This window comes from Lichenostomus cassidix, chromosome 10 (genome assembly GCF_008360975.1).
Source record: "Lichenostomus cassidix isolate B80296 chromosome 10, HeHo_3.0, whole genome shotgun sequence".
NCBI lineage: Eukaryota > Metazoa > Chordata > Aves > Passeriformes > Meliphagidae > Lichenostomus > Lichenostomus cassidix.
Window position 1 is genome coordinate 2801457 of NC_139491.1, and position 27799 is coordinate 2829255.

At 47.7% G+C, this 27799-nt stretch overlaps 2 protein-coding genes across 4 annotated transcripts in view; one reads left to right on the top strand and one right to left on the bottom strand.

Annotated features, from left to right (window-relative positions):
• Positions 1-14959, top strand: part of CHSY1 (chondroitin sulfate synthase 1) — a 73074-nt gene extending 58115 nt beyond the window's left edge. The window contains exon 3 of the mRNA XM_085070341.1: positions 11443-14959. Within this exon, the coding sequence (XP_084926467.1) occupies positions 11443-13035 (1593 nt within the window). The 3' untranslated portion in view covers positions 13036-14959. The remainder of the gene's footprint in view (positions 1-11442) is intronic.
• A 4194-nt stretch (positions 14960-19153) lies between these two features.
• LRRK1 (leucine rich repeat kinase 1) overlaps positions 19154-27799 on the bottom strand; it is a 70099-nt gene continuing 61453 nt past the window's right edge. For all 3 annotated transcript variants that reach the window (XM_085070344.1, XM_085070343.1, XM_085070345.1), the window contains 3 exons: positions 23100-23932; positions 22452-22553; positions 19154-20600 (listed from right to left, as the gene is read on the bottom strand). In XM_085070344.1, coding sequence (XP_084926470.1) covers positions 20423-20600; positions 22452-22553; positions 23100-23932 — 1113 coding nt within the window. In that variant the 3' untranslated portion in view covers positions 19154-20422. The remainder of the gene's footprint in view (positions 20601-22451; positions 22554-23099; positions 23933-27799) is intronic.

Below are 27799 nucleotides of genomic sequence, written 5' to 3' on the forward strand. Positions count from 1 at the left end.
TGGCTATCGGGGACATCCTTGACAGATGTCCTTGAGCAGAGGGAGAGCTCTGGGGTGCCTCTGTGCCCTGCCAGATGAGCTGTGTTCAGTGCTGCTATTTTAAGACTCAGATAATGTGTCGGTGCCCAGTTTGCTTTCTGACACAAGGTGCAGCCCCCAGGGCTGAGACAGCAGGGGATCCCTCTGCCACCAGCTGAGCCTGTTCCCAAAAGCTTGCTCTCAGTAGAGGTTTCCAAGCCTGCTGTTGGCTGGGAGCTGGGAGCACCTATTTGCTCGTCGGGTGCACGTCAGAGCCCGGATTAGCTCAGCTCAAAACCGCACTGAACTCGGGAACAACCTGCAGTTCAGATGATACAAGGATATCTCAGAAGAGCACTGAGGAAAGGGCAGCAGAAAGTAGTGCAGTGTGTCCCTCTGAAAGCCCCATTGAAGGGCTCTGGCTCCCTCGTGGCCGTGCCTTTGTGGGACAGCAGAAGAACACAGTCCCCATCCATGCACCCTGCCTGCCTCTGAACCACGGCGATTTATGACCCCCGAGGACACCAGGGCCCGTTTCAGGGCAGCTTTGAGCTGTCAGGCTGTAAATTGTCTTGGTTCACGAGCTACTTCAAAGCAGCCCAGGCTTCCTGCAGCAAGGAGAAGGCTTTTTGACAAGCCCAGCACAAGTTATTTGCTATTCATGAGTCAAATCCCTGAAATGTCATCGATCAGCAACTAAAAATGGGTCATAAGAAGACAAGGCATTGCTGTTTGGTGAAGGAAGCTGCAAACTCCACTGGCCTTCTCCATCTGTTGGCTAAAGTTCCTTCTGCTTTCTCAGCAATGGCTTTTCCTCCCTCCCTGCCTTTCTCTGTTGAGGTTTCCTGAAGCAGCAGGACCTTGACCCACAAGATCCCCATTGCCCCTGTCTCCCAGATGAGTGAAAAATGTCAATGGAGTATGGGAAAGTCACTAATGAACATTATAAATTCCTCCAAGCTGCCCGGTTTCCAAATCTGGAAAGGCTGCAGTGGCCAAGGGAGAGGGGAAGGAAACACCAGCTGGGTGCAAGCTGAGGCTTGTAGGCTGCAGGCTGGCAGCTGGAGGGATGGAGGGACCAAGCCATGGTGGCTGCAGGCAGTGGGCACAAGTTTTGGAGCCAGGTCTGCTCTCCCAAAACTGCACCTGTGGCAGCTTGGTTGCAGCAGTTGGAAGCAAAGAAAACCCTAGAAAGGGACCCAAAAACTCTTTGTGTGTGTGGCTGATATTCAAAAGAGAGTTCAGTTGTGTTGTGTGAGTAGCAAATCCTTCCCCAAGCTGGGGAATATTTGAGACAGTGTTTTTTTTCCCTTTCCATTTCTAATGGCTAATGCATTTACATTCAGCATAATTGCATTTATCGGCATCCACATCTCCTGTTTTAATTTAGAGCATTACAAAAGGAGCAGTTGAATATTCTTTTTGTCAGAGCTGGATGATGGATGGTGAACATCAGCAAGGCTTAAACACCCACGTGGAGGTGAACCCCTGGCTCTGACAGACTGTGTGTAATGCAAGAGGCACTTGGTTACAGAGAGCTGCAGAGTAATGCTGCTTGTTCCTTGTCCAAGCTGTGCCAGACAGCAAACTTCCAGAAAACCTCAGACCATATACAGTTAGCCAGCAGCACTGTGTGAAATCTTTAACCATATTTGAACGAACAGGCTCACTTGGACACGGCGAGGAGGGAAATGCCAGTCTGCCTGACAGCTCGTTTTAATAATGAGAAAGTTGTTCCACTGACAGGAGGACAATAAAAACTGTGGCTGCCTAGAAAGATGTTGCTTTCCTTCAAGTTCTGAGCATATATGAAACTGCAGAGGAATGGGTTGGTCCCAGACCTGTGCATGTGCAGCAGTGCTTTTCCCTTCTTTCGGCCCTTTTCCCTTCTTTCACCATTTTTCTTTCCAGGGTGTTGAATCTGCATCTACCCTGCCAGCCCTATCCAAATGAGTAATTAGTAAATCACTGCTTTCTTCAAAAAAGTGACTTATTTTAAATATATTATCCCTTGTGCTTCAGGAAAGCAAGCAATAAAAATAGGTGACCTTTGTAGTTAGACCTATTAATGCACAATTTATGGCACTTTTGGGTTACAGGGCATGAAAGGCAAATTCTTGAGAGATTTATCAGCCCTTTGAATGGGCAAACTCGTTTGCTGATTCCCTGTTGATCAAGGAGCTGTATCTTTTCTAACCAAAGTACTGTGTGTTGCACTTATTTTAGATGGCAGGATTGTTTGAGGCAGAGCCCTCGTCACGGAATGGTTTTGGCAGTGACACGTCTGCACTGGATCATGTACATATGTTTTCCAGTGATGAGACAAAGGGCAGATTTGGCTTTTAAACTCAGCACAGAAGAGCAGGAAGGCTTTCAGTCGTGCGTGGTAATGGTACAAGCACTAGAGAAACCCTTGTGCAATCACCATCTCGCTGTGGAAATTCTGTCTGCAGCAGCAGTGTTGCATGATGCTCGTTGCCATCATAGCTTTGTAAAGCTCAGCTGTGGATCCTCGTGGGCTGGCTGAAACATGTGGCTTCTCCACATAAAACAAGGGTTTGTGACTTTATTTCCCTCCCCTCCTCTGAGCAATTGCTAAACAATTCTTTGGGCAGAAAAAAAAAAAGTGCATGCGTTTCATATAGACACTTGAGAACAATGCTGTGCAGCTTTGGTGAGCCCTGGAAGCTGTCACCCTGTGCTGCTCCCCGTGTGAAACAAGCTGGTGATTGACTCCAGGCCCTTGTAGGCAGTCTTCAAACCAGCTCCAGAAATGGTGGCTCTGGCTGAGAAACCAGACTGGAGATGAAGAACTGCTCTGAGCTTGCAGGCAGTGAAAGAGAGGAGTGAAACCATCTGCCTGTGTCCCAAACATTGTGCCTGTACTGGGGGTTTGTAAGGAACTCCAGAGCTTGTCATGATTTTCTACCAACAGGAGTAAAAGGAGATGTTCTTTTAAATCCAGATTAATTTGAGTGAGTTCCTGCTTTGTTGCTGGGTGCCATGGAGGGATGTACTGAGATGAGCTCAGTTGGCTGAGCATGGTGCTAGTAACACCAAGGTCTGGATTTCATCCCCTTTTGGGCCATTCACTCAGGACTTGGACTCAGTGATCCTTCTGGGTCCCTTCCAGCTCAGAATATTCTGTGATTTCTGTGGCTGTGATTAGTGCTGACAGCAGACCTGAGCAGGAGCCCCAGCACTGCCCTGTGCTGCAGCTCCCCCCGTGCTTGGAGCACACCAGCCTTCAGCAGCAGCCAACAGCAGATATCTCAGCATGACCCTGGAAAAAACAGCTCGAGAGCACCAGGATGGAGCACTCATTAAAACCCAAGCCTGGAAGAGAGATGGCTGTGCTCTGCAGTCAACACAGTGATTCACCATCATCTTGTCCCTGGAGCTGCTGCAAACCAGGCAGTACTGGTGAGATGTGAGCAGAGCTGCATTGACCCAGCAGGACCAAGGGGAGGGAATGAGCAACTCTCAGAGTGTTGCTTAAATGCTGGCTGGTTCTGTGCTTCAGATAACCCCACCAGCATGAAGTGGTGTGCAGCTGCCAGCTCCTAGGGACAGGCCATCAGCAATTTGGAAGGGGCTAAGGTTTCAAGAGTGCCTCCTGAGCAACATCCCTTCTTCCAGCTGCTCTCCTGGCAGAGGCACAACGCAGCAGCACCCATGGAGTGGCTGTTGTGGCAGCTGGGAGGATAGTTCAGCAGCAGAGGAATTAGAAATGTTATATATTCCCAGTTTTCTGTCAGTTTTCATCAGCTGATACTGATGTGGCTGGCAGAGAAGTGCTTTTACCATCAGTTGTTAGGAAAGCATAATGCAGATGGATTTATAAATGAAGTTATGGAAGATGCTCTCTCCCTTGGAGGTTGTTCAGGCACTGCAGGTCTGAGGGGCTGCAGCTTTGACACAGGCAGTTGAGCAGTTGGCCTTGTCTTGGGGATTTAATTCAGCATTCCCAGCTCCCTTCTTGCCCATTTCCAAAGGGTGTATTCCTGACACAAGTCTTCTCAAGGGATCAGAAACAGCAAGCGTGGCCTGTTGCCATGAAAAAGGGGCTGTGTCCCTCCTCATCCAAAATGGTTCTGCTTAAGCTGGAAGTGATGAATGTCTCGCAAATGAATCTGTTTTTTAAAATACACCCCCACCTTTTTACATGCTGGGAAGAACTGCAGCTATTGTGAGGCTGAATCTTTGCCTAATTAAATTCACAGTAATCTCCTGTGAAGGCTCAAGAGAGATTCAGAGCTTTGTGCTGATGTGACTGCTTCAGCCCTGTCCTTCAGTGCTGCTCTGTGACATTGTCTCTGTGTGCCTGCTCAGGGGTGGAGGTTCCTGGAGCATCCTGCAGCAGCAGAAAGCTGTGCTGGTGAGCACATGTGGGCAGGGCTGACAGGGAGGGATCCTGCAGACAGACCCACTGGAGCCAACTTCCCCCAGGCTTCCTGCAGAATGTGGTGTTGGCAGAGATCTGGAGACTCAGGGTGTGTGTGATGCAGGATCACTGCTGTCCTCATCCAGTGTGGCAGAGAGGCTGCACTGCTCCAGCCTGGATTTCTGATGTTGGACTGATGCTGAGGTGGTGGGTGGCTGCCTGGGCTGCAGCTGAAGTTTCTCCAAGCTGAGGGTTTCTTCTGCACCCCCCTGTAAGCAGCAGCTTTTGGTAGCCTTGCCAAGTGGACCAAAAAGGCTCATCGTCCATCATGGCTCACAACTCCTACAAAACCACTGGATGTGGAGAGTAGCTCCCAAACAGGAATCTTTGAATTCCATGAACAAAAGTATTTCTAAATGATTACATTAGTGCTGCTTGAAAACACATGGTGGAAAATCACACAGCAGTCCAGAAGAGGTCTTCTCTTCTGTAGTCTGTGTTCAGAGGAGGCTGCATCCCTCCAGCTCTGTTTTTAGCATCCAAAAAGTATTGGATAGGGTGTCAGAAGCTTTCTGCTCATCATCTCCAAGAAACTCCCCTCCAAAGGTCATGTGCTGCTCCTCTGGAATCTTAACACTTTGCCTGAGAAAGAGCAGATACAGACTTCCAAGGCTGCCGCTCTGTCTTTCATGGGCCTGTTGAAATTCATAATGAAAAACAAGTTTTCTTGTGCTCTGCCTGTACTGTGGAGTAAAAGTGTGGAGTTGACAACAAGGAAAAGAAATCCTGAGACACAGTAGATCCAGTGGGCAAGTAATTTGGCATCATCCCTGAGTCTGGCCTTGGAATGAGCAATCAGCAGCGAGTCACTGTATCCCTGGTTTTGTTTGGGTCTGGGACAGAGGCTGGAGAGGCAGAGCTGAATCATTTGCCCCATGGGTCAAAGCCTTAACTTGAGCAAGGGCGAGCCTTGTGAAGAGCAGCAAGTTTGCACCAGGACTTGTAATTTGGAAGTCATGCTAGAAGCAACTTTTGATTACACTTTCTCAGGCAATCCCAGTGACAATTAGTCATTTGCACCTGTGATGTTCTGCATCTTTAATAGCTGTAGCGTATAACATTTGTTAATATTTAGTGGTATTTTATTTGTTTTCGTTTCTGTCAAATCAGAACATTTTGGATGAAAACCTCGCAATCACATCCAGCTCTCCTGAGGTTTGCACAGTTAAATCTAAATATCTTAACTGGCATGTTCTGTTTTATCTGGTTTCTGTATCCTCATTTAGACCAGGAGGATGAAGCTCAGCCTAATGCAGGGCCAGGAGGAGGGAAGTTCTCTGCTTCATAGCTGGAGGATCTCAGTTCCCAAGTGCCTTGGACTGCTCCCACGTGTAGGTTTTGGGTAATGAGATCGTCAAGCTCAGGGTCAGAGGTGAGGTACACAATGCCAGTTTTGAAGACCCATTCATTTTTGCAGGTTTTCTTCTTTCCTTTGCCAAGCTGGAAATACTTTAAAGGCTACTTGGTTTGAGAAACTGTAAATGAATAAGTAATTTTTAAGCTCTTCTACTTGCTTAAACAAGAAAGGATTGGGAGAAGAACAGTTGTTTAATTAAACAGCTACTTGGTATGGTTCACAAAAGCTTGAACTCCAGCAGTAACTCTCCTAATTCACAGATTCCTTGGGAATTCAATGACCTTGAGTTTGCTGTGCTTGAAACTTGCCTTAGTACTTGGCTTCCTTTCTGGAATACTTTGGAGAGGAGAGTGGTGCAGAAGGCACTGCAAGGCTCTTGAGTGGGATCAGCACTATTTCACTTAGCATCATATAAGAAGAGGCATTTTGTGTTGTACAAAATAAACTTCTTGCTTCAGAGCATGCCTGGACTTACTGCACCCAGAGGTCACAGCTGGATCTGCCTCTGCTTCCCCAGCAGTCTGCCATGGAAATTTTGAGTGCTGACTGCTTGGGATGATTTTCTTACCTCTCTTTATGAAACAAAGCAAATGTGAACCAACAGCACATGATGAAATTTGTGTGAGAAGTAACTTGTTTGAAGAGTCACATCATTTAATTGTGCTCCAGAGCTCAGGGCTTCACTTGCCAGCTGAGAGGGAAGTCTGATCTGTCAGTGCCCAGTGGTGTTTCCTGCATCCTTTCCTGTAGTGGCAACTGGGGAGGTTAAAGCCATGAACAAGTGGCCAAGTTCACTGGAAATCAGTGTTTATCCATTACTTCCCTGTGTTTGTCTCCACCATAATAACTGTCTGAAGGAGTGGCTTCAGTCATGTCAGTGTTTAGCTGTGGGATGTAAAGCATCAGAATTTAAACAGAAAGAGTCCTGAGTACAGAGTTGTATTCAGGCGGTCACTTCAAGCTTTCCCTTCAGCAGAGGGAAGTCAGCAGGAAACAAAGCCCCACTGCTCCTTTCTCTTGGCAAAACTTTTCATATATTGGTGATGTAAAAACCAAAAAACTGGGGATCTGTTGTGGTTCATCAGTGCAGAGTGGCAAAATGGTGTTGGTGCAGCTGCAATTATTTCATGCAGTTCCTTGGAATGTGGGAGAAGAAAGTCTTCCATTTCACTTCAGGCAGCCAGCAGGAGGTTCCCCCTTGCAGCAGCTCTGGCACATCTCTGGAAGGAGTGAGGAGGAGATGGACATGAGCATCTTGCCTGGATGTGCTGCAGAGCTGAGGGGCAGGGGAAGGGCTGTCCCACCACCTGCATCTCCTGTAGGAGGACAGCTCCACACTGGGACCAACATCCTCATCTCCTCCTGACAGAGCTGCTCTGGGCTGGGTGATATTAACCATCTTTAGAGCTTTTAATTAGCTGGTCTTTGTACTTAAAGCCCATCTTGGGCATTTTGAAACCTGCCATACGACGTGTCTTACCCATGATTGCTTTTTGGAGACTTGTGGGGCTGCGTTTTCTGGGCTCTGGTAGCACAATCTGGAGCTGTGAGAGAAAGCCCTCGGGGGCTAATTCATGGCTGTAGGCCAGTTTCTGCATAAACTGGTCTTATTTTTAAAGTCCATTTTCTCCAGTACACTTTTTTTTGGCCTGCAAAAGACTTCTTCATTTAAAACGAAGAACGTAACACTCTCTCCTTTCAGTTGGTCTTTTGGACAGGAGCCAGCAGTGCCCACAACAGCTGTACCACAGTTTAAACATTCAGTCTCTAATGGTTTGGGGAACATTAGGGTTTTTAAGGCTTCAACAGGTCTAGAGTAAATAGTGGTCAATAAAGAGTAGCTCTTCTTTGTATCCCTATGCTCTCAGTGCTCTGCACTAGAATAAAGCATGCTTAGAATATAATCATTGCAAAATTAAGATCCATGAAAGGTTCCTTTTTTAAAAAAAGAATCGTAGAGAAACCTGTTTCACTAAAAGAAGAGTTTGCAAGAGTTCAGCCCTCAAGACTCTGGTAATGGGCATGGGGAAGTTTGCATGTAATGTCTGTGGGAGGCATGCATGTCCTGGGCTTGTGTCACTCCCCACGTGTGTTTAATGACTGGGAGGAGCAGATAAATCACAGATATTCCTTTCTCTGTGGCCTTTTTCCAGCCATCTATTGATGATGTACAGAAAAGGTAATTACGATTTTTTGTCTTCCTTTTGGCTTTCCAATGTTGCGTGGAGTCGAAAGCCAGCATGTGCTAATTGGTAATATTTACCATAGTGTTTTGGACCCAAATGTGGTAAGAAATTACGTTAGCAGTGATTTGTGATAGTTGGACATTGCCTTTGTTAGTGATTGAACCCCATGCTGGGGATCCTTAATGATTTGAGCAAATTAGTGTTGGTGGAGCTGTCAAACGGTGTGGAGGGAGTTGGTTATTTCCTTCAAGTCTGTAGATGTGGGTGAGCAAACACAATCCATGTGGGGCTGATTTCTGGGGGAAAACCCTTGGGCCTCCAGCCCTTCTGTGGCACTGGGTCAGTGCCCACCACCACCTCGGTCCAGAAAGGGTTAAATTGCTCCGCTGGCCACTGGCCACTTGGACTTTGTGTACAGCACTTGGTGTCACTGTGAAAAAGTAGTTTGTAACTCCTTGTTCTCTCCGTAGGGAATGGATTAACCCCTTCCAGCACCCTTGCTGTGTTTCCTGCCAGTGTCCCTTGGCTCCCAGAGCGGGATGGAGCTGCTGGCACATCCCGAGTGCTGCAGCCTGCTGAATGCCAGGGGACAAGGGGGACCCTGGAGGAGGAGAGGGGGAGACTTCACAGGAAAAACACTGAACGTGCCAGCCTTGCAAGGCATTCTTCTGAAAAATAGGATTATGTAAAAGCCTGGCTGCTGCGGTGCTTCTCATTAGCTGCACCGCAGGGTTGGCCGGAGCACAGGGCTTGGGCAGTTGTCACCTTTTTGGCTGGAGCAAGGTGGCTGTTAGTCGATGTTTGAGTTGTAAATTGCTTTGTGTTGAAGCACCAGTCAAGTCTTGCTGAGATACGTTTTATTTTCCATTCAGTTTTTCAAGTAAGCTAGTTTTGGGAAGGGACAAGGAGTATTAGAAGTTAACCAGTCTACCTAGGAGGTTACTCCTGAGTGGCAAGTCAGAGCTTTAAAATATGCTTCTTAATTTTAATTCGTGCCATTCACTAGGCGTTCCTATCTGTACTTCCATTGGGAAGTTTCATAACATTTTCCTACCCATCGGTATTCTATTAAAACTTTGTTGTGTAATCTGAAAGTCTTTCTGCTTCATGGTTTCCTCTTCAGAATGCCCTAGGTAGCAATTTTGGAGTAAATGCATTCAGGCTGCATGTTCTTGATTTTGTTGTCTTATAAATTCAAAACAAGGCTTGAAATTAAATCCTATTTAATTCCAATTTTCCTTTAAATAATGGTGACCTAGTGATGTGACTTACAAATTTTTATCTAATGTCACAATACTCCTGGAAAAGCCTCTGCCTATAGTTGTAGTTAAAATGTCAGTGATATTGGTTACCATATGCATTTAATACTTTCAGTTCTACATAGACATAGTGTTTGAGGATAGATCAGTGTTGTCAATAAAATAAGTGGGTCCTGCAGTGTTGGACTGATCCTGTTCTTTCCATGAGAGCTCTCCACTGTAACAAATCATGCTCACAGGACTGACCCTAAGTGGGTGTGATTTGAGGTCTCCTGGAGCCCTTCACAGCAACACCGAGGCTCAAAGTGACCAAACAATAAAGTATTATTAGTAGAGGAAACAATATAGCGATACAAATGAAGAACAGTCTTTCGGGAGAGTGGAAAAAACATGTTTCTTGGGAAAGCATGAGCTTCATTCAGTTTGGATAACTCTGCTGGACGTGGGATTAGACCAGCTAACCTCTGCCCGTAGCGCTCTTTTAAATCTTGCATGACTTCTAAAGGGATATTATACATCTCGACAGGCAGCTCATCTGGGGCCTGCCAAGGGGCCATGGCCAAGATGTTCTCCTTTGGCTGCATTGCTGCACGGATCCATCCATCCTCTGCCCTGGATTGCTCCCAGACAGCCTGCACACAGCAGGGATCACTTGGGGAGAGAGGGAAGAAGGTGAACTTGAAGCAGAGGGGGTGGGGGACTGGTGGTGACCCACGAAATAAATGTCCTTTCTTTCTCAGCCTGGCTGAAATGCCTCCCTCCCTCCCTTCCTCCCTCCTTTGGGATGATTTACATTTGCTCAGATTAAAATCCGTGCTCCCAGTAGGCTCAGCTCGCTCCGTGCTGTCGGCGGCGATACGCCCAATGTCAGGTTTCAGCATGCACACCGCCAGCTTGTTAAGATAGCAGCAATTAAATCCAGGTGTAAGTTTGTCCCTGAGATTCAGAGTCTGTCCATAATAACGGGAAAAATGCAACCACAGGCCTTAATAAAACAGGACTAGTGCTGGCTCTGAGCAGCTGGTGAAGGGAAGATTCCTGTGCTAGTGATTTTTCTTTTAGTGCTGTTTAATTGCCATAATATTTGAGCTGTTCTCCGTGGTTCTTTCTTGAGTTTGGCTCTTTGCTGATCTGTACAGCCCTTTTACACAAGTTTTATTGACTGTGTTACCTGTGGCAGATTCCACTGCTAGTAACAGACTGGATCCCATATTGAATGAAGATGCTGTGTCAGGTTGATGACATTTGTGCTGTGACACAGAATCTGCCCGTGGTCTTTTTAAATTTCCATTGTCTAAGCTGGTATATACCTTTGGCCTCAAGGTTTTTTTATCAGTTTTTTTTTCCACCTTATCATCCTGGTTTGTCTTTCACGGTATCAGCTACTGCCTGAGCTATTGAGAACTGTCAAGCTGGTTTGCCTGCTTTCCTGAGACTTGTGAATCTAATCTCAGCTCACTATCTTCTTGCTTTGAAATAGCAAATGCCACATTAAGGATGTTTTTATTCTGGTGTACATAGGCATCCCGTATTACTTGACTTCTGGAATGCTAGGAACTCAGGTGCACTTCACTGTCCACTGACACTGTAAAATGACAGCTGTAGCTTTGCATTGCAGCACTTGAGGTAATATACTGACTAAAACATTCAGCAACCTGCATTTTTAATGCCTAAAAGGCATTGGGGTTTAACAGGAAAGGTGTTGTCAGACTTGCTTGGTATGTACATGGCATCCCTTTTTATTGTTCTTTATAATTAACATTAAAACAATGGGAAACAGATGAATAATAAGAGTTTTGTAGTGAACACTTCACAGTGGTTTTTCTCCCCTGGTGATGGTGTGTTGTTGTGAAGAAATGAGCTTACAATCGACTTACTGCTGAATTGTTTGGCCGCCGGTGATATCTCTAGAATGGGCTGTAGTAATCCCAAATCCATGATAGATGTTTCTTTCACCAGTTTACAATGAATAATCCTCTTAATTTCCCTGAATAGCAGCTGGTATTGCTACAACCTGTGCCTAAACCCAAGAACAGCTTATTCAGAAAGCCTTCTGGCCCTGAGAGCGAGGAGGAATTCTCTCCCAGCAGGGTTGCATGGGCAAACTTTCACAGGGACAGCACTGCCCTGACTGAAGTCAGAAAGCTCTGACTTCTCCTCTCTCTCTCTCTCTTCTAGATGCAGCAGCTGTTCTACGAGAACTACGAGAAGAACAAAAAAGGCTACATCCGAGACCTGAGGAACAGCAAAATCCACCGAGCTATAACGCTGCACCCCAACAAGAACCCCCCGTACCAGTACAGGCTGCACAGCTACATGCTGAGCCGCAAGATCGCGGAGCTGCGGCACCGCACCGTGCAGCTGCACCGCGAGATCGTCCTCATGAGCAAGTACAGCAACACCGAGATCCACAAGGAGGACCTGCAGCTGGGCATGCCGCCCTCCTTCATGCGGTTCCAGCCCCGCCACCGGGAAGAGATTCTGGAGTGGGAGTTTCTGACGGGGAAATATTTGTATTCGGGCGCCGACGGGCAGCCGCCTCGGAGGGGAATGGACTCGTCCCAGCGCGAAGCGTTGGATGACATCGTGATGCAGGTCATGGAAATGATCAACGCCAACGCCAAGACCCGGGGGAGGATCATCGATTTCAAGGAAATACAGTATGGATACCGCAGGGTGAACCCCATGTATGGAGCAGAGTACGTGCTGGACCTGCTGCTCCTCTACAAGAAGCACAAGGGCAAGAAGATGACGGTGCCCGTGCGGAGGCATGCGTACCTGCAGCAGACCTTCAGCAAGATCCAGTTCATGGAGCACGAAGAGATGGATGCCAAAGAGCTGGCCAGCAAAATCAACCAGGATTCTGGCTCCTTGTCTTTCCTCTCCAACTCGCTGAAGATGTTTGTCCCCTTCCAGCTCAGCAGGTCCAAAGCAGAAAGGAAGGAGCTCAAAGACAAGAAGATCAACATCCTGATCCCTCTCTCCGGCCGTTTCGACATGTTTGCGAGGTTCATGGGGAATTTTGAAAAGACGTGCCTCATTCCAAACCAGAACGTCAAGCTGGTTGTCCTGCTTTTCAATTCCAACTCCAACCCTGACAAGGCGAAGCAGATCGAGCTGATGAGAGATTACCGCTCCAAATACCCCAAGGCTGACATGCAGGTTCTCCCAGTGTCAGGGGAGTTCTCGAGGGCGCTGGCTCTGGAAGTCGGATCTTCTCAGTTCCAGAACGAATCTTTACTTTTCTTCTGTGATGTTGACTTAGTGTTTACCACAGAATTCCTCCAGCGGTGTAGAGCCAATACAGTTTTGGGTCAGCAAGTCTATTTTCCCATCATTTTTAGCCAGTATGATCCAAAGATTGTTTATAGTGGAAAGGTTCCTAGTGACAATCATTTTGCCTTCACTCAGAAAACAGGTTTCTGGAGGAACTATGGCTTTGGTATCACTTGTATTTACAAAGGTGATCTTCTTCGAGCAGGTGGCTTTGATGTCTCCATCCAAGGTTGGGGCCTTGAAGACGTAGATCTATTTAACAAAGTCATTCAAGCTGGCTTAAAAACTTTCCGAAGCCAAGAAATTGGAGTAGTCCATGTGCATCACCCTGTTTTTTGTGACCCTAATCTTGATCCAAAACAATATAAAATGTGCTTGGGGTCCAAAGCTTCAACTTATGGGTCCACACAACAGCTGGCTGAAATATGGTTTGAAAAAAACGACCCAAATTTTGGGAAAAGCAGCAATACTAATGGCTCAGTGAGGACAGCCTAATGTCCAGCTATGCTGGAAAAGACTTTTTTTTTAATTATCTAATTTATTTTTGGGAAAATGTTTTTTGATAATTCACTTTTAAAAGACCACACAGGATATATTTTAGAAATCATCGTTGTTTTCTTACAAAGCGCTCGTTTTAAGAAGAACAAGGCCCTTGGGTTTTTTTGTTGTTGTGTTTTTGGTTTTGAACAAAACTGTGATCAATATTTGCCTTCAAACAAACAAAAAAAAAAAGAAAAAAAATTGTTTTAAGAGTTATCTGACCAATCAGCGGAAATCTGACTTGAATTAGAATTTCCTTATGAACAAAAGATTGTTTCCTACCATTTCTGTTGCTGTCTTCATGGCTGGGATTCTGTAAATTGGGACCTGAGCGTGCAAAGCCAAGTGACAAACCGCTGTGTCTAAGTGTTTTTGGTGTGACTGCTGCCATGCAAAGATTCTGCTCCTTTGGGTCAGGATTAGCCATTAATTTCCAAATTTTATTACAAAAACCGAGTCGCTGTGGCGATGAGAAGGGTGGTAATCACAGGAGGGTTTGTTTTTTTTTTTCCCTGATTATTTCAGTTTAAAAATACACTTCCACTTATTATGGGCTGGCGAGGGAAGGAAGTAAGCACAACCCGCGATTAGTCCTTGTAGAAATTGTTGTGTTTGGGATTTGGTCCATTTATGGACGGAGTGTTTGGGGAATCCATGTGGGTTCTGTGTTTTGTCCTCAGCCTCACCCAGGGCTGAGCGATGCGACCAGGAAATGCCGAAGCCTGATGAGGGAGGGGAAGAAGATGCTGGGAAATGGGAATCTCTCACAGCCAAATGACAGCACATGATGAACAATCCAAGATCCCTGAGGAGAACTTGGAAAACTCCTCCACACCGAGTGTCCTGCACCCGATTGCATCGATTTTGTTCAGTTGGTTACGTGATGTTAATGGGAACAATTATTACATTTGATTACTAGTTTTGTTTTGGGATTATTTTTTTTTTCTGTATCTGCTAGACCGTTAATTTATTTAATATCCATTGTTTTAGGTTCTTGACCTTTCCTTGAATATCTGTTAGTCATTTTAATATTTTATATATATATATTTGTGTGTGTAAATATATATATATATATTAGGAATGTATTGCATCTTCTCACTGATAAGGTAGTGTACATCATACTTACAGTAAATGATCTCCAAAGATTACTTTCTAAAATATTTTTTCATGAATCCTTTTTTTTCCCCTCCAAATTTCTTTAACATTTTTGGAATGACTTCGGTGAGTTTAGGAATTTTTTTGGTATTCTAAAAGGAACTGGGGATGAGGAGGCCGAATACAAGGAAAGTGTGATCCCTATGAGTTAACACCTAGCAAGGTAAGAGAAAATACACAAATTAAAGTGCCTTAAAGCCAGAAAGGGAACCCTGTACACTGAGACTTAGACAGTGAATGGGCATTGTCATTGAAGCAAATGATCTCGGGACCTACAAACCTGTAAATATCCTGCTCAGCAGAAACAAAAAATAAAAACCAGCGAACAATATATTTTTCTATCGTATCCTCCAGCCCCATTTCATCTCATTGCCCTCAGTTCCACTTCAGCTACTCTTTGGGAAATGGAGACGAATGAAGGAATGGAGAAAACCTGAAGCTTAGGTGGTTGTTGTCATGTTTGAAGGGATCTTACGGAGCAATTGCTATTCCAGTAGAAGAAATAATCATTGTTTACACGTGTATGGAGTATGAACTGCAACTAGCATAGAGTTGGTGTCTTACAGTGTTCATCATTTTCTGGTGACAAGTCCCATGGATGTAGGTACTTGAATGGAATCAGTGCATGGAAAATTTTTCTTTTCCTTTTTTTTTTTTTTTTCTCTTTTTTTTTTTTTAAGACTTGCTTCTAAGATGCAATAAAGATTTTTTATTTGCAATCGGAGCTGCTCATGTCGTCAGTCCGTAATTGTTCCACCCAGTGCAGGCACAGGGGTAACACACTTGGGGAAGTAATTCCAGGTAAAAGGAACTCCCTCTTCCAAGGGGTTTTCACCTCTGTGTTGTGTTTTGGAAAGGGGAACAGACCCATTCATCAGGCTGTGGTGCTGATGAGCTGTGCCATTCCCTGGCTTTGGCTTTTTCCTCGTGGAAATGTTAGAAGTACTTCTGCTGCCTGAAAACACCCATAAGTATACATTTCAAATGCATCCAGTGACAAGGCTGAATGGTGCCCTAATGTTTTGGGTATTCAAAATACAGTAAAATAATTATTAAGTGGGTTGAGCATTTATTTTTTAATAGGTCTAGGAGTTGTTTAGTATTGGTGTGAGGCTTTCTTAGGCAAAAATTAAGTCCCAAAGCAAGACTCTTAGGGATTGCAGAGGTGTTTCCTCACACGAGGGAAATGGGGGGAAAAAAAAAACCAACTTGTATTTGTGGCTGTTGAAAAGAGCTTGAAGAATATGATCCCCAAAGAATGGCACCAAAATAGGGGGAAAAATGCCCGTGTACTTGTACTGTATTTATTAATATTTATGATTATGTAGGACTTTTTTTAGCCCATAACAGCTGGTAAAAGCAGAATGTATGTAACTGGAAAAAGCCATTTAGTGAACAGCACCCATCTGGTATTGGGGTTTTTTCTCACTTGCTGCAGTTCTAATTCTGTTACTAAATCTCTATTAAAAGTGAGTTTTGCACCAAGCTTGCAGGCAGCTCTTGAGGCCCCCACGTTGCAATTGATCACATATTTTATGGACTCGCTGCTTAAAAGTAATCCATTTTAGAGTCAAATTTTAATTATAACCCTTTATGACAAAGTCTAACTGTATAAACCCCATTTTATACTAAAATAAGTGGCATTTGCTGCCCCAGTTGTAAGGAGCTGGACCGAGGTGGGAACCATCAGTTGGTAGGTGCTAACCCAGCCTTGACAAAAATCCCTTCTGGGGCTGGAACATTTCATCTGCAATTTACTCTGGTTTGGACAGAAGTTTCCTTGGTGCTGAGGAGCCTGGAATACTCCAGAGGGTTTGCCTCTGGGCCACAGAGGTGTGAGAAAATGAGATGGTGTCATCCTGAAAATGCAGAATGTGGTCCCCAGTCACGTGCTATCTACTGAGATGCTTCTCCTCTTCATTAAAACAATTAAAAATGTGAGACACTTCTTTCCCTTGTTATTCCAGTGCAGGTAACCCAGGTTGGATGCTGTGTTGGCTGTGGGCATCCTCACAGCAGTAAAACCCACCCAAGCAGGGCTTTGCAGCCCCTCAGCACATGGGGTTAAACCCTTCACCTCCTCTGGTCACCCCTGGGTGGGGAGCTGGATTTATTAATGCTGTTTTTAAAAGCTTTTCCCTCCTGCTCAAGGATCAACAGTGGCAAAAAGAGGCAAAGGAGACTGGGAAAATGTGAGTCCAGAAAGTGCCTGCCGTGCTGGATGTGACTGTTTTCATGTGAAACATTTATCTGTAACTTTGCAGAGTCACAGTCCATGGAAGGATTTCAAGTTTTGGTCCTTTAGGCACAGCGGGGATTTATTACCCGGAAACTCAGTGACCAGCTCCAGCCCCGTGCAGCTCCCCTGGACCTGGCTGGATGGTTCCTTTCAGCAAAATCAGCACTAAGTCCTGCTGACCCAAATCTGCTTACTCTGAGTTTTTGTGGAAGCCTCTAACTTTACATTGCAAATTATTATCCTGAGCCGTTTCGCATGAATACTTGCTAAAAATACTCGGCGGCGCAGCCAGCCGCAATCGGGAGCTTTTTGGAAAGAAAATCTTCCTGAGGCATTAAAAATGGGGAGAAGGTCCAGGCTCCACTGGGCTCCTCCTTTGCTCTGGCCATGGTAATCCCTGGGCTGGTGGGACCTGTTTAATTAATGTTTTTGTGCCCAGTAGACTCTGCCAATGTGAGTTGTGCTGGCAGAGCAAATTCAGGGGTTTTGATCCCAATTGGAGCTCAAAAGCCACCTCCTCCCTGGGCTTAGGCAGCCTTGGAGACAACCTGGGCTCCCCAGCCAAGGCAGTGCATCCCATGAGGAATCCTTTCCAACATTTTCCTGGATTTTACCTGGCTGCTGCTGCCAGGAGCACTTTTATTCCTCACGTCCGAACTGCTGCCGACACTTTCCCGGGTGTAAGAAACGTGTCCATGTCCTTTCCAAGCTCCAGAAACCATCTCCCAGCTCTCCAACAGCCCAGGAATCTTTACCACCTTCTAAATCACTTTTACGAGTGGGGTGAAAAAACTTAAATTAACATCAAAAAATAACAGCCCAAATACTGGGCTGGCTGTGTTTACTTTCACACTTTAATTCAATAAAAGCCTCAACTTTAATTGACCTGAATCAGCTCCAACATTTCCAGCAGGCTGGGCTGGAGTGTCCTGGAAATTGGGGGTCCCTCCTCTAGGCTGGGGGTGCTGGGAGGACTTTGCTGGGGTCCTGCTCTGTCTCTTGATGGCTGTTTTAGAAAAGACAAAAGAACACCACCACCTTTGTGTTGTACTGATTTTTCACCTAGAAGGCCCTCAAAAGGAGCACAGTTTGAAGTAATTCCATGATAAAACAAACTTCCAGTGCAAACAGGCTGTGATATGGGGCAGATAAAGGCTGTTTGCTGTGCCAGCTCTGGCTCTGCCAGGATGTTTCTGTGTGCTGGGGCAGGACCATAATGGCTCTGGGAAACCTGAATCACTGGGGATGTTCCACTCATGGAACATCCATAGCTTCTGCAGCTTACCCCAGCCACAGCCCTGGCACCATCCTATCCCCAGCCCCATTCCTGCTCCCATCCTTCTCCTCATTTTCATCCCCATCCCCAGCTCCATCCTGTGCCCCATTCTCATCCTAATCTTCATCACAACCTCATCCTCATTCCCATCTCCATCCCCAACTCCATCCCCAAGCCCATCCTTACCCTCCTCCACCTGGGTTAAGCCATGGAGCTCCCATCCCACTGCCTCTGGCTGGGGTAAGCTGAGGACAGGCCGACAGCCTGAAATAGCCACAATATTTCCTGTCCTTTTAAAGTTTGCTTGAAGAAAACTAATTTCCTCTGTCCTTTCGGTAGCAGAATACAAAGCAGACAGCGCTGCCCCTTTCCCCACCTCCCTTAGAAATCACCTTATTTTTCCTTATGCTGAAGCCTCAGTGCTCTGTGGGGTGGGGAGCATCCAGCTGGTGTGAATGTTCACCTGTGCCCTCACCCTGTCAGGGGGCAAAAGGGATGGGGTTTTGCTCTAATATATTAAATTATGGCACTCCTGCCGCCCTGTCCAGGGCACTGTGAGCAATGAGGCAGAGCCAGCCCTTCTTTCCTAACAGAATTAGCTGTAATATTCCCTGTTTTCCTGCACACGGGAGTTGGCTGGGTTTGCACAGCACCAGGCTAGTGGGGTCTGTGCACCCACAGTGCTGGGGCCCAAAAACGTCCTGAGTGAGCACCAGGATATGGGATCTTGGATGTGGGATGCAACCAGTGGCTTGCATCCACGTCATACCTCCCCCCCAAAAATATGGGGGGTTAATCCCACCTGGGAGCATCTGCTTCCCTTCAGTGCTGAGCCCCTTCCATGTGGAAAGGAGCACTAAAATTTCAAACTGTTTGACCTCGTGAGAGTTTTTTTAATGTTATTTTTAATGTCTGTTTATTTCTGCCCCCAGGGGAATCACTCCTGCAGCACATGCAGTACTCACCTAATGGAGCCTTGTGCTAACGAGGTTTCAGCTTTGCTGAAGTGGGGGGATCTTGTTCTTATTCCAGGATGGCAACACTCAGGCTCTCAGCTGCTTTCAGGAGCCAACCTCCTGCTCCCAGGAGGTTTTGGGAACACATACCCACCCCTGCAGCATGTCTCACAGGTCCCATGGAACCTGGTGCCATCCTCCTCCCCCCACAGATGACCACCCTGACCCACCTGGCAAAGAAGGGCAATTCTGGTGCTGCCACATCTCCTTCAGGAGCTGGTGGGGAGGCACAGGGTGACAGAGACAGGCAAGGCTAGGTATGGTACACACTGTACTCACAGCCCTGACTGCAGCTCTGCTCTGCAGGACAAGCACTTGAGTCACACTGCAAGCCCCAAACACCCAATGCCAGTTGGGTTTCCAATAAAAACCACCAATCCAATGTCATCCTGGGGAGGAACATCATTTATTTTAAGATACATTCTGTTTCTGAAGAAGGATATTTTAGCAGCCTGCAACAGAAATGTGAACCAGAGGGTTAACCTGCCCATTCGGCCTTGGCCAGCCTTGCCGATGCTCACACAAGATTCTTGGGATTTAAAAAAAAAAAAAGGTCCAAAATTCAAACTGTACACCTTTATACAGGGTGTGTAGCTGGGGGCACTTTTTACACTGCTGTACATGCTTGGGATAACTAAGTGCAATTGGATTCAGAGCCAATACAGCATCCCAGGCCACTAATGAAGATAAAATAGAAGCTGTGGTGGGCGGAAGCTGCACAGATACACAGGCAAATTGAGCTTATTGTGTTCCTGCTGCTCCAGAGTGCATTTCCCAAGAGAAAGACGAGTGGAGCAGAGACAGCTTATAAACCTTCCTGGTCACAGGGCTCCCTTCTCTTCCACCAGGAATATCCATCACACCCCATGGCTTTGCTTTCCATCAGCTCCATCCACAAGGCAGCAGTGCCATGAGCCAGCTCACTCTCTCCTGGTGCAGCATTCCTGGCAGGTTGTTTTGGGCTCCCTTACAGGAACACTGCACCACTACAGCTTTCAGGAACCAGAAATGCAGTGGCCAGCCACAGCTTCTTGCTGGTTCCTACATGGAGGTGTTTCTACATGGGGACTACACCTGAAGAAGCCTCTCTCTAATGGAGTTGCAGGGAGGTGGGAAGCAGCCCCACAGTGCAGGGCTTGCAGCAGATGCATTCCTCCTGGGAACAACGTGAATCAGCCCACAGTGCCCTGCACTGCTGGCCAGCAGGCAGCTGGGATTGCAACATGCTCAGACTCCCAGGGAAGAGCCCACGGAGCTACCGAGCTCTCCTGGCTGACACACACACACAACAAAAGCAGCAGCAGCAGCAGCCAGGGCATGCTGAAGGTGAGGAGGGAATTTAAAACAGGGAAGAACAAACTGGAAATGGAGGGATGAGCAGAACTGCAGACACCTCCACCTCTGCTCTCGAGGAGTGCAGGGAGTGTGTGACGGAGCAGGAGAGCCGAGAGCTGGCCCAGCTCCCAGGCTTGTCCCAGCCCTGCTCACAGCGGTTTCTTCATTCCCCAAAAACCCTGATGGGGCTCTGGGAACCCCACAGGGCTCACTAGCAGCAAACCAGACACACAGTCCCCCACCACCCCTGCTCTGGGCCGTGTCTCCGAGTCCAGGGTGCTCCCATCTCCCGTTGAGTCTCAGATCCCAGTGCCACCAGCACTACCTTCTCTTGCGCATGCAGGTCTCCAGCCTGCCCAGCTCCTCGTAGGCCTGGTAGAAAATGTCAAAGTCTCTGGCACTCCAGCCCCTCCAGACAGCCAGGCACCGCTCCGTGTTTTCGTTCTCAAAGCAGCACACAACTGTGTCCTTTGCTACCAGAGCTGCATCCACCAGCGTCCTGGGGAAGGGAGAAGAGCAGGGAATGGCATCACTGGGAATGGCATTACTAGGAAGGACATTACAGGGAAGAACATTACAGGGAAAGGCATTACTAGGAAGGACATTACAGGGAAGGGCAGCTCTGCAAGCGCAGCACAGGCTCATGAGCTTCCCTTCTGGCTACATAAGCTTTTTATAAGCTGCAAATCCTTGAGCAAGGAGAATGTAACAAAGAGAGGGATCAGAAACTGTGTCACATCAAAACCAAGCAGCTCAGTGACATGGGAGAAGGTTTTTAAAGGGATTCAGGTGCCTAAACATGCAGGTGAGGGCTTAAGTTTGCCGTGGCATTTGAAGTTGCTGCTAATCTCCTGATTTGCTAAATCCACAGATCCTTGTTCCTGCTGCCAGCTGGGCATTTTCAGAACAGCTCCATCATAACACAGCTACCAGGCTGCTGAGAGCTTCCACAGCCTAGAATACAGCGTGGGAGTGGGATGGAGCCTGGCTCTGCCAGCTGAGGGTCTGAGCCCCAAGCCCAGAGCAGCAGGCACAGCTGTGGCAGCACTCAGGGGATCCATGGGGTGTGTGTTGTATGTGCTTCCCTTCATGGTCTCCACTGAAGCTGGCCCTGCAGATACCCCAGAGGGAGGTGGCCAGGCAGACAATGAGATTTTTGCCCTTGCAGGGTCCAAGGGACACCAGCCCAGCCCAGCCCTCACTGGGCTCCTTCTACCACTCCACAGCAGGTGGGGAAGGCCAGCTCCAAACTGATTCCCCAGAAATATCCCAGCTGGGAGCACTGGCCACAGGTCTGTCCTTGGCAGCTCTTTTTTTTATCCCAAACTGCCCCTATAGAACCCCCTCCCTCCCCTGTTCTGCCCTTGGAGCAGGCAGACACTATCCTGCTCTTTTTCCTGCTGTTAGAACAGGGAGGGTCCGTGGTGCCTGCACCAGTCAGGCAGCAGGGCAAGACAAGTGTGAGAGGTTGTGTGACTTTGCCTGAACTCCACACTCAATTTGGGTTAAGCAAAACCAACCTAAGAGTACCTGTGACCAATAAAGAGAATTCTCTCCTCCCAACTAACTGATAAAGACACTCAGTTCAGAGTACAGGGAATGGCAAGAGCCTTTGATCTCCTGTTGCATTTGCCTGGTGGTAATAAACGATCATTTATAATCCTTAGCACTGCTTAACCTGCATTTGTTTGGACATAAATAGTACAATCCCAGACCGGTATTTAAGTGATCAGCAGGAACACCCCCACCTCTCCAGCAGCTATTTATTTACTTGGACTCTCTTTCGCTGTATGAAACATTTTAAATTAACGTATATAACTGCTCTCCCCTGTGCTCCAGGAGCCTTCCCCCGGTCTGTCACTGCCCACAGCACAAAGGTGCTCATTTAGAGCCAGAACATCAACCTGCCCCTCGTGAATGCAGCCACAGACAAGCGCCGTGCTCTGCATAAATACACCTCTTGTTCTGAGCACAGGGCCTGAGTCTGCTGAGCTCCTCCAACCTTCTGCCAGGTGCCCTGGGAGCACCAGGAGCCAGCACCAGGCAGGATCAGGCCGACTTGATCACACTGTGCACGGTCCTGTCTGTGTCATTATGGGGCTGCTGGGTCTCTGTGGATTTTGGAGAGCAGGCTGTAGTCCCAGTGCCTTCCCCTTGCTGTGTGCCCTGCTCTCAGAGTGTGCACACGCCTTGATGTGCAACCAGCAGCTCTGTCTGCTCCCACTGGGAACTCCTCAGGGGCTGCTGGAAGCCAAGAGGAAGCTCCTGAGAGTCCTCAGAGCCTGCAGAGCTCCCCTGTGCCCCCAGCCCCCGTGTGCCCCTGCAGACTGGTGTGGCCAGTCAGCCTCACCCGTAGGGAGCCAACTCCCCTGCCTTCAGCACCGCGATCACTCTGCCCCGCTGCGTGCCCGACTCCTTCTCCAGCCCGATCACAATGATGTCCCCTCCTCTCCTGCAAGAGAAACAAGGCAGATGTCACACACCCAGCACTGGAGATGCTCAGGAACATCCACTCTCTGCTCCACGCCCACCTGCAGCCACATGGTGTCTTGCTGGGCAGGGAGGCCACAGAGGCATCCTGAATCCACTGCACTGAGAGATCCCATGACAAGAAATCAGCTTCCCAGAGCTTTCCATCACCTCCACAGGAGGCAGCAGGACTTGCCAGGGCTCTGTCCCAGCAAGGAGGCTGCCTGCTGCTTTGTTTCCTCAGTAGCTGGGGAAACAGAGCTTGGAGGCTGACCACCCCTTCTCATCCTGCTGAAATCAACCCAGCAAGGCCTTCCACGTGGTCATTCTGCTCAACACTACATACTTTCAAAGGGTGTAGAAAATCCATGTTCCATTGTACTGGGAACAGAATTGCTTAATGGTGACTTAACTTTCTGGCCAGGTGAATCAAACTGGGAAAGCAAAAGCTGCTGTATTAGCCTGAGTTAATCTCACGTTCAGCCAGGAGGGATTTTGACTAAGTTGTTTTGATAAGTGACCCACTTACCTGGGGATCCAGATGAGGTCCTTTACAGAAAGGATCTTGACTGCTTGGAGATGCTCCGTGCTGTCACCTGCAGGCAAAGCATCGTGATCCAGGGAAGCCTTCAGCTCGTGGAATTTTTCAGACTCGTCAAAATCCGTGGAGAAGGGTGCACTGGAAGAGCTCATGGGCGAGCTGGGCAGGCTGGAGGGGCAGCGAGTTAGCCTGTTGGGAGGCGAGGAGGAGTAGGAAGACACAGAGCAGTAATCTGTGAGCGAGTCCTGGTGGTTGAGGATCTGGGTGCCCACATCTGGGCTGTACATGATGCTCATGTCCCCTGAGGGGCTCTCCATGGCCCCGTGGCCGATGGGGGCTGTGGCTGGGATGGCTGCCGAGGGCTGCTGGATGGTGAACATGTCCCTGAGGGGGCTGCAGTCCCCGCAGAAGTAGCGAGCACACAGCTGGTAGCTGCTGGCATGGTACATCACCAGGAAGTTGCTTTTATCGTCCAGACACCACACCACCTCCTCGCCGTGGCACTCGGAGTTGCAGGCGATGGATGTGATGGTGGAGGGGGGGCTGAAGGGCTCCAGCCTCCTGCTGATGTCCATGCAGGAGCAGTCAATGATGAGGATTCCAGGGCCATTGCTGTACCACACCTCAGCCCCGCTGTTGGTGACCTCCATGGCCCTCACTGGGTAAGGGTTCTGCCGCGCGTCGTCGTCGGAGATGTTGAATTTGGACCTGTTTGCTGTGTGGGAGCACAGGTAGGAGCAGTTGTCCCCTGGCAGGCCCTGGGACACTGAAAACACGGCTACAAGTCCATCTGACAAGCCAGCCAGCACCACATATGAGTTCTGCAAGAAAGAGAGAATTTCATAGAATTATAGAATGGTTGGGTTGGAAGGAACGTAAGAGCTCATCTCATTCCATCCCCCTGCCACGGGCAGGGACACCTTTCATTAGACCAGGCTGCTCCAAGCCCCATCCAACCTGGCATTGAACACTTCCAGGGATGGGGAGTCCACAACCTCTCTCTAACACAGCCTCACCACTCTTATAGTAAAGAATTTTTTCCTATTTCTTCATTTCTCTGCAACACAAGAGCTTTCAATCCCAGAGGCTCTGTCTGCCTCTCACATTCTGCAAGAACACCAGTAACTTACCCCAGAACAGTGGAAACACCAACATAAAAAAAAGTCATTCCCTAGAAGCTGCTGCAGACTCCTCTCACCCAGTATTACCTCTCTCTTTACTGGCAAGGGCGGACAGACAGACCTGGCAGCCTGCCCTGGAGGTTAACAAATTCAAGCTGGAGTATGTTCAGAAACAGCCATCCTGATCCCAGCAATCCAGCTGGAGAAACCCAAATCACTTCCAAAAAGGAGGAAAGCTATTGCTATCAGTGCAGGTAGGAGAGGAATGGAAGAAATGCAGTAAAAATGGAAAGAGGGAGCCAATGCTCCTGCCAATGAGCATCCAGTGACTACTCCACATCCAGTCTGCTGCTGTGAGAGCACTGCTCCTCCCAGGGATGTGCTCTGGGTCTGGGATCCCTGGCAGCTCAGAGATCCCAGTGGCACAGAAGCAGCAGCAGTTCAGCCAAGCACCTGCCAAGTGCCATGAACAATTCTGCAGGTTGGTAAAAACCTGCCCCTAAAGGTACAGATGTGCTGGACATATCTCCAGCTCCATGGCCATGGATCCCTCACGTCCCACAGGCAGGAGCTGCTGAGAAGGCCACAACTTCAGTGACTCCTCCAGCTCATCCCAGCGGGCAAAATGCTGTTCAACAGACAGGGAAATGGATCCCTTGGGAACAGAACTCCCCGTGACCTTGGGTCTGTACCAGGAACTCCCCCATCTGTGAAGCAGATAAAACAATACTTACCTCAAAGGCCTTTCTATTTCCTCCCTGTGGAGCAATAAATCCTAAAAAAAGACCATTTTACCCAGGACTTTTTGCTGTTGTTGCAGTCTGCCTGGACTAAGCACAGCAAACCAAACAGAGCCAGACAGAACACCATGAGCTGACACAACCTCACCCCTCCTCAGCCTCTCCACAGTGGAAAGCCTTGCCTTTGGCATGCCCAGGATGCCAGTGAGATGGGCTGAGGGCTTAGAGTCACCCTTTGCTGCTCAGAAATTGATCCCTGTGCCGTTGCAGGGATCTTGGCTCTGCCAGGCCTGGATGAGAGTTCCCAGGCTGTTTAAACCCACAGAAAAATCAGAATCTTGACTTGCCCCAGCTATTGAGGGGAGGGTAGAGCAGGGTAAGTGTTTTTTAATTGACAGCTCTGCTTGCAAGGCTCACTGAGAGCCCTGGACAAAGAGATGCTCTCTGCACACCAAGTATGAGTAAAACCACGAGAGTGCCGAGCCTGTATGACTAATCCAAATCACAGCAGAATTTTACTGTAATGGGAAAAACTAGGAAAGCAAGTGGAAAGTTGTGAAACGGGGCTTGGACTAACTCAGTCCAGTCCCAATTCTCTAACCACTAATTAAACAAAAACCCCAACGACCTGCAGTGCTCAGTGCCATGTCCCTGCTGCCATGTGGATCTGGTGCAAAGGCTCCTGGAAGTGGCTTTGCCAAGGAGTTGCATCAGTAGGTTGGATCATGGCACAATGCTTTGCACAAGCTGGGTTTTGGGTTACCTTTTCTTTGGAAGGGAATTCAGTTATTTAAAACTGAATAAAACAAAGCAGAATAGCCCACATTTCTCTGGTGAAAAATGGTCCAACATTTTCAGTCCAAAGGACCCTGCACAAGAGGCATTTCTTACTAAAAATGGAAAATTTAAATTGGAACAGGAACATCAGATATTAACTGTAATGTGGGTATGTCAATCTGAACTGCTCCCAGCGTGACACAGCACACAATTAAATCTTCAGAGATTATAATTTTGTCTCATTTAATTTGAAAACGCTGAATTACCCAAGCATAGTCTTCATAAAAATTACTTTGAATTCCTTGATTAGTGTCAGCTACTACAAAACAGAATGCCTATTCCCTTTTGGGTTCCACAGGCCAAATTTCCCTGGCACTGAACAGTGGGCACTGTAACCAGGCAGAGGTGGGTCAGTGAACCCTCCTGGTGTAGCCAGCAATACCAGTGCCAAATCCTGGCCTGTCTGGGATGGCACAATGGTGGAAGCAAATTGGGAAGGTATTTTTTCCATTGGGGCATTTATTATTCCCTGCCTTGGCTACCAGGACCTGTTTCTATCCAGCCATTGTTGTTATCTCTCAGAGAGATAAGAAACAAGGAGCAGGAATTCAAATGCTGAGAAATGCCCTCATCCTGCCACCCCTCACAGGACTGAGCTGAGGGAGAGACCAATTCCACAGGAGACCATGTCAAAAATCACCTCCCCACAGGTGCCACCAACTTGCCAGATTTTATTCAGTGCCGTTGAGGCAAAACTCTCCCAGTCAGGCTATTCCAGCAGTGACCAAAGGCAGGCAGGGCTGCAGCCTCCAGAAACCTTAAGTAACTTTCTCAGAATTCATTTTCAACATTTGGGCTCCACGAAGAGCCAACAAAAACACACAGCAACAAAAGTGCATTTGAAGGCTGAGTGCTGCCAGCAGCCCCACGGTGCCAGGAGGAAGGCCCTGCAGTGGGGCCGTGCCGGGGTGGGATGTGCAGGGATGAGCAGCTCCAGACGTCCTGTCCTGCTGCACAGCCCAGGAGAAATGGCAAAAAATGCTACAGCAGGGCCTGGTCACCTCCTCCTCTCGTCCCTGCAGGGTCTGGCACTGCTGCCTGCAGCCTTTAAATGCAGCTTTTGTTTCCAAGAGTTCCAGGTTTCTGCGAGAAGCTGAAGATTTGCACCCATTCAGGTTTCTCTCTCCCTCCACGTGTCTGTGTAAGAATGCTACAAACCATGGCAGAATGTGTCTTGGTTTGCCCTTTTTAACCTGCTCACTTGCTATGTTTTTTTTTTCTTCTGGAAATTGTATTGTTTACCAAAAAGAATGATACTGGTGACAAAAAGCATGCAACAAAAATCTTAAATTGTACAAGACTTTTCCTTGGCGAGTGAGTTTCAGATTCTGGGCCCCTCTCGGCTGCTTTCAAATTTCCATGATGCTTCCTTTGGATGAGAAACCAAGTTTTGGAAACTATTTCTTTTGGATCAGCCTTCCCAAGGCAGTCGTAAAGAATTCCCCTTCCCAGCAACATCCCTCGGCAATTCTCTGACTAAAAGTTACCTCACATCTCACCAGCTAAAGGCTTTCTTCCCAGGGAAATGCAATTCCCTTCTCCACTGGACAACAATGATTGTGATAACTCTGACAGAGCTTACTGGCCATGCAGTGAGTGTGACAAGTGTAAGCTTTCCATTTAGTTTTTTTGGAAAAACTGGCTGGTTTAGTTCTTTGCCAGCCTGGTCTGCACATCCCCAGGGCTGCTGCTCTGGCCATTTCACTGCCAAACTCATTCATAGAAAGGAGAGAGGAAAAAGTAAGTCCAATAAACTAAGAAGGAGTGAGCTGAAGGGATGTGGATTTCTGGAAGGCTGGGTAGGGTTGGGGGAGGAAGGGAGGTGTCTAGACTCAATATTGCTATTGTAGGGCCTGGCATTATTTATGACATTTTCTAGGCAAGCCACAAACTGGAAATAGAAACCAGGAGACATAAAGCCACTCGTAACCCCTGAGGAATGGCTTTGCAAGCTGTGTGACAGTGGAAAAGCTGAAAGCAAAAGACTCCT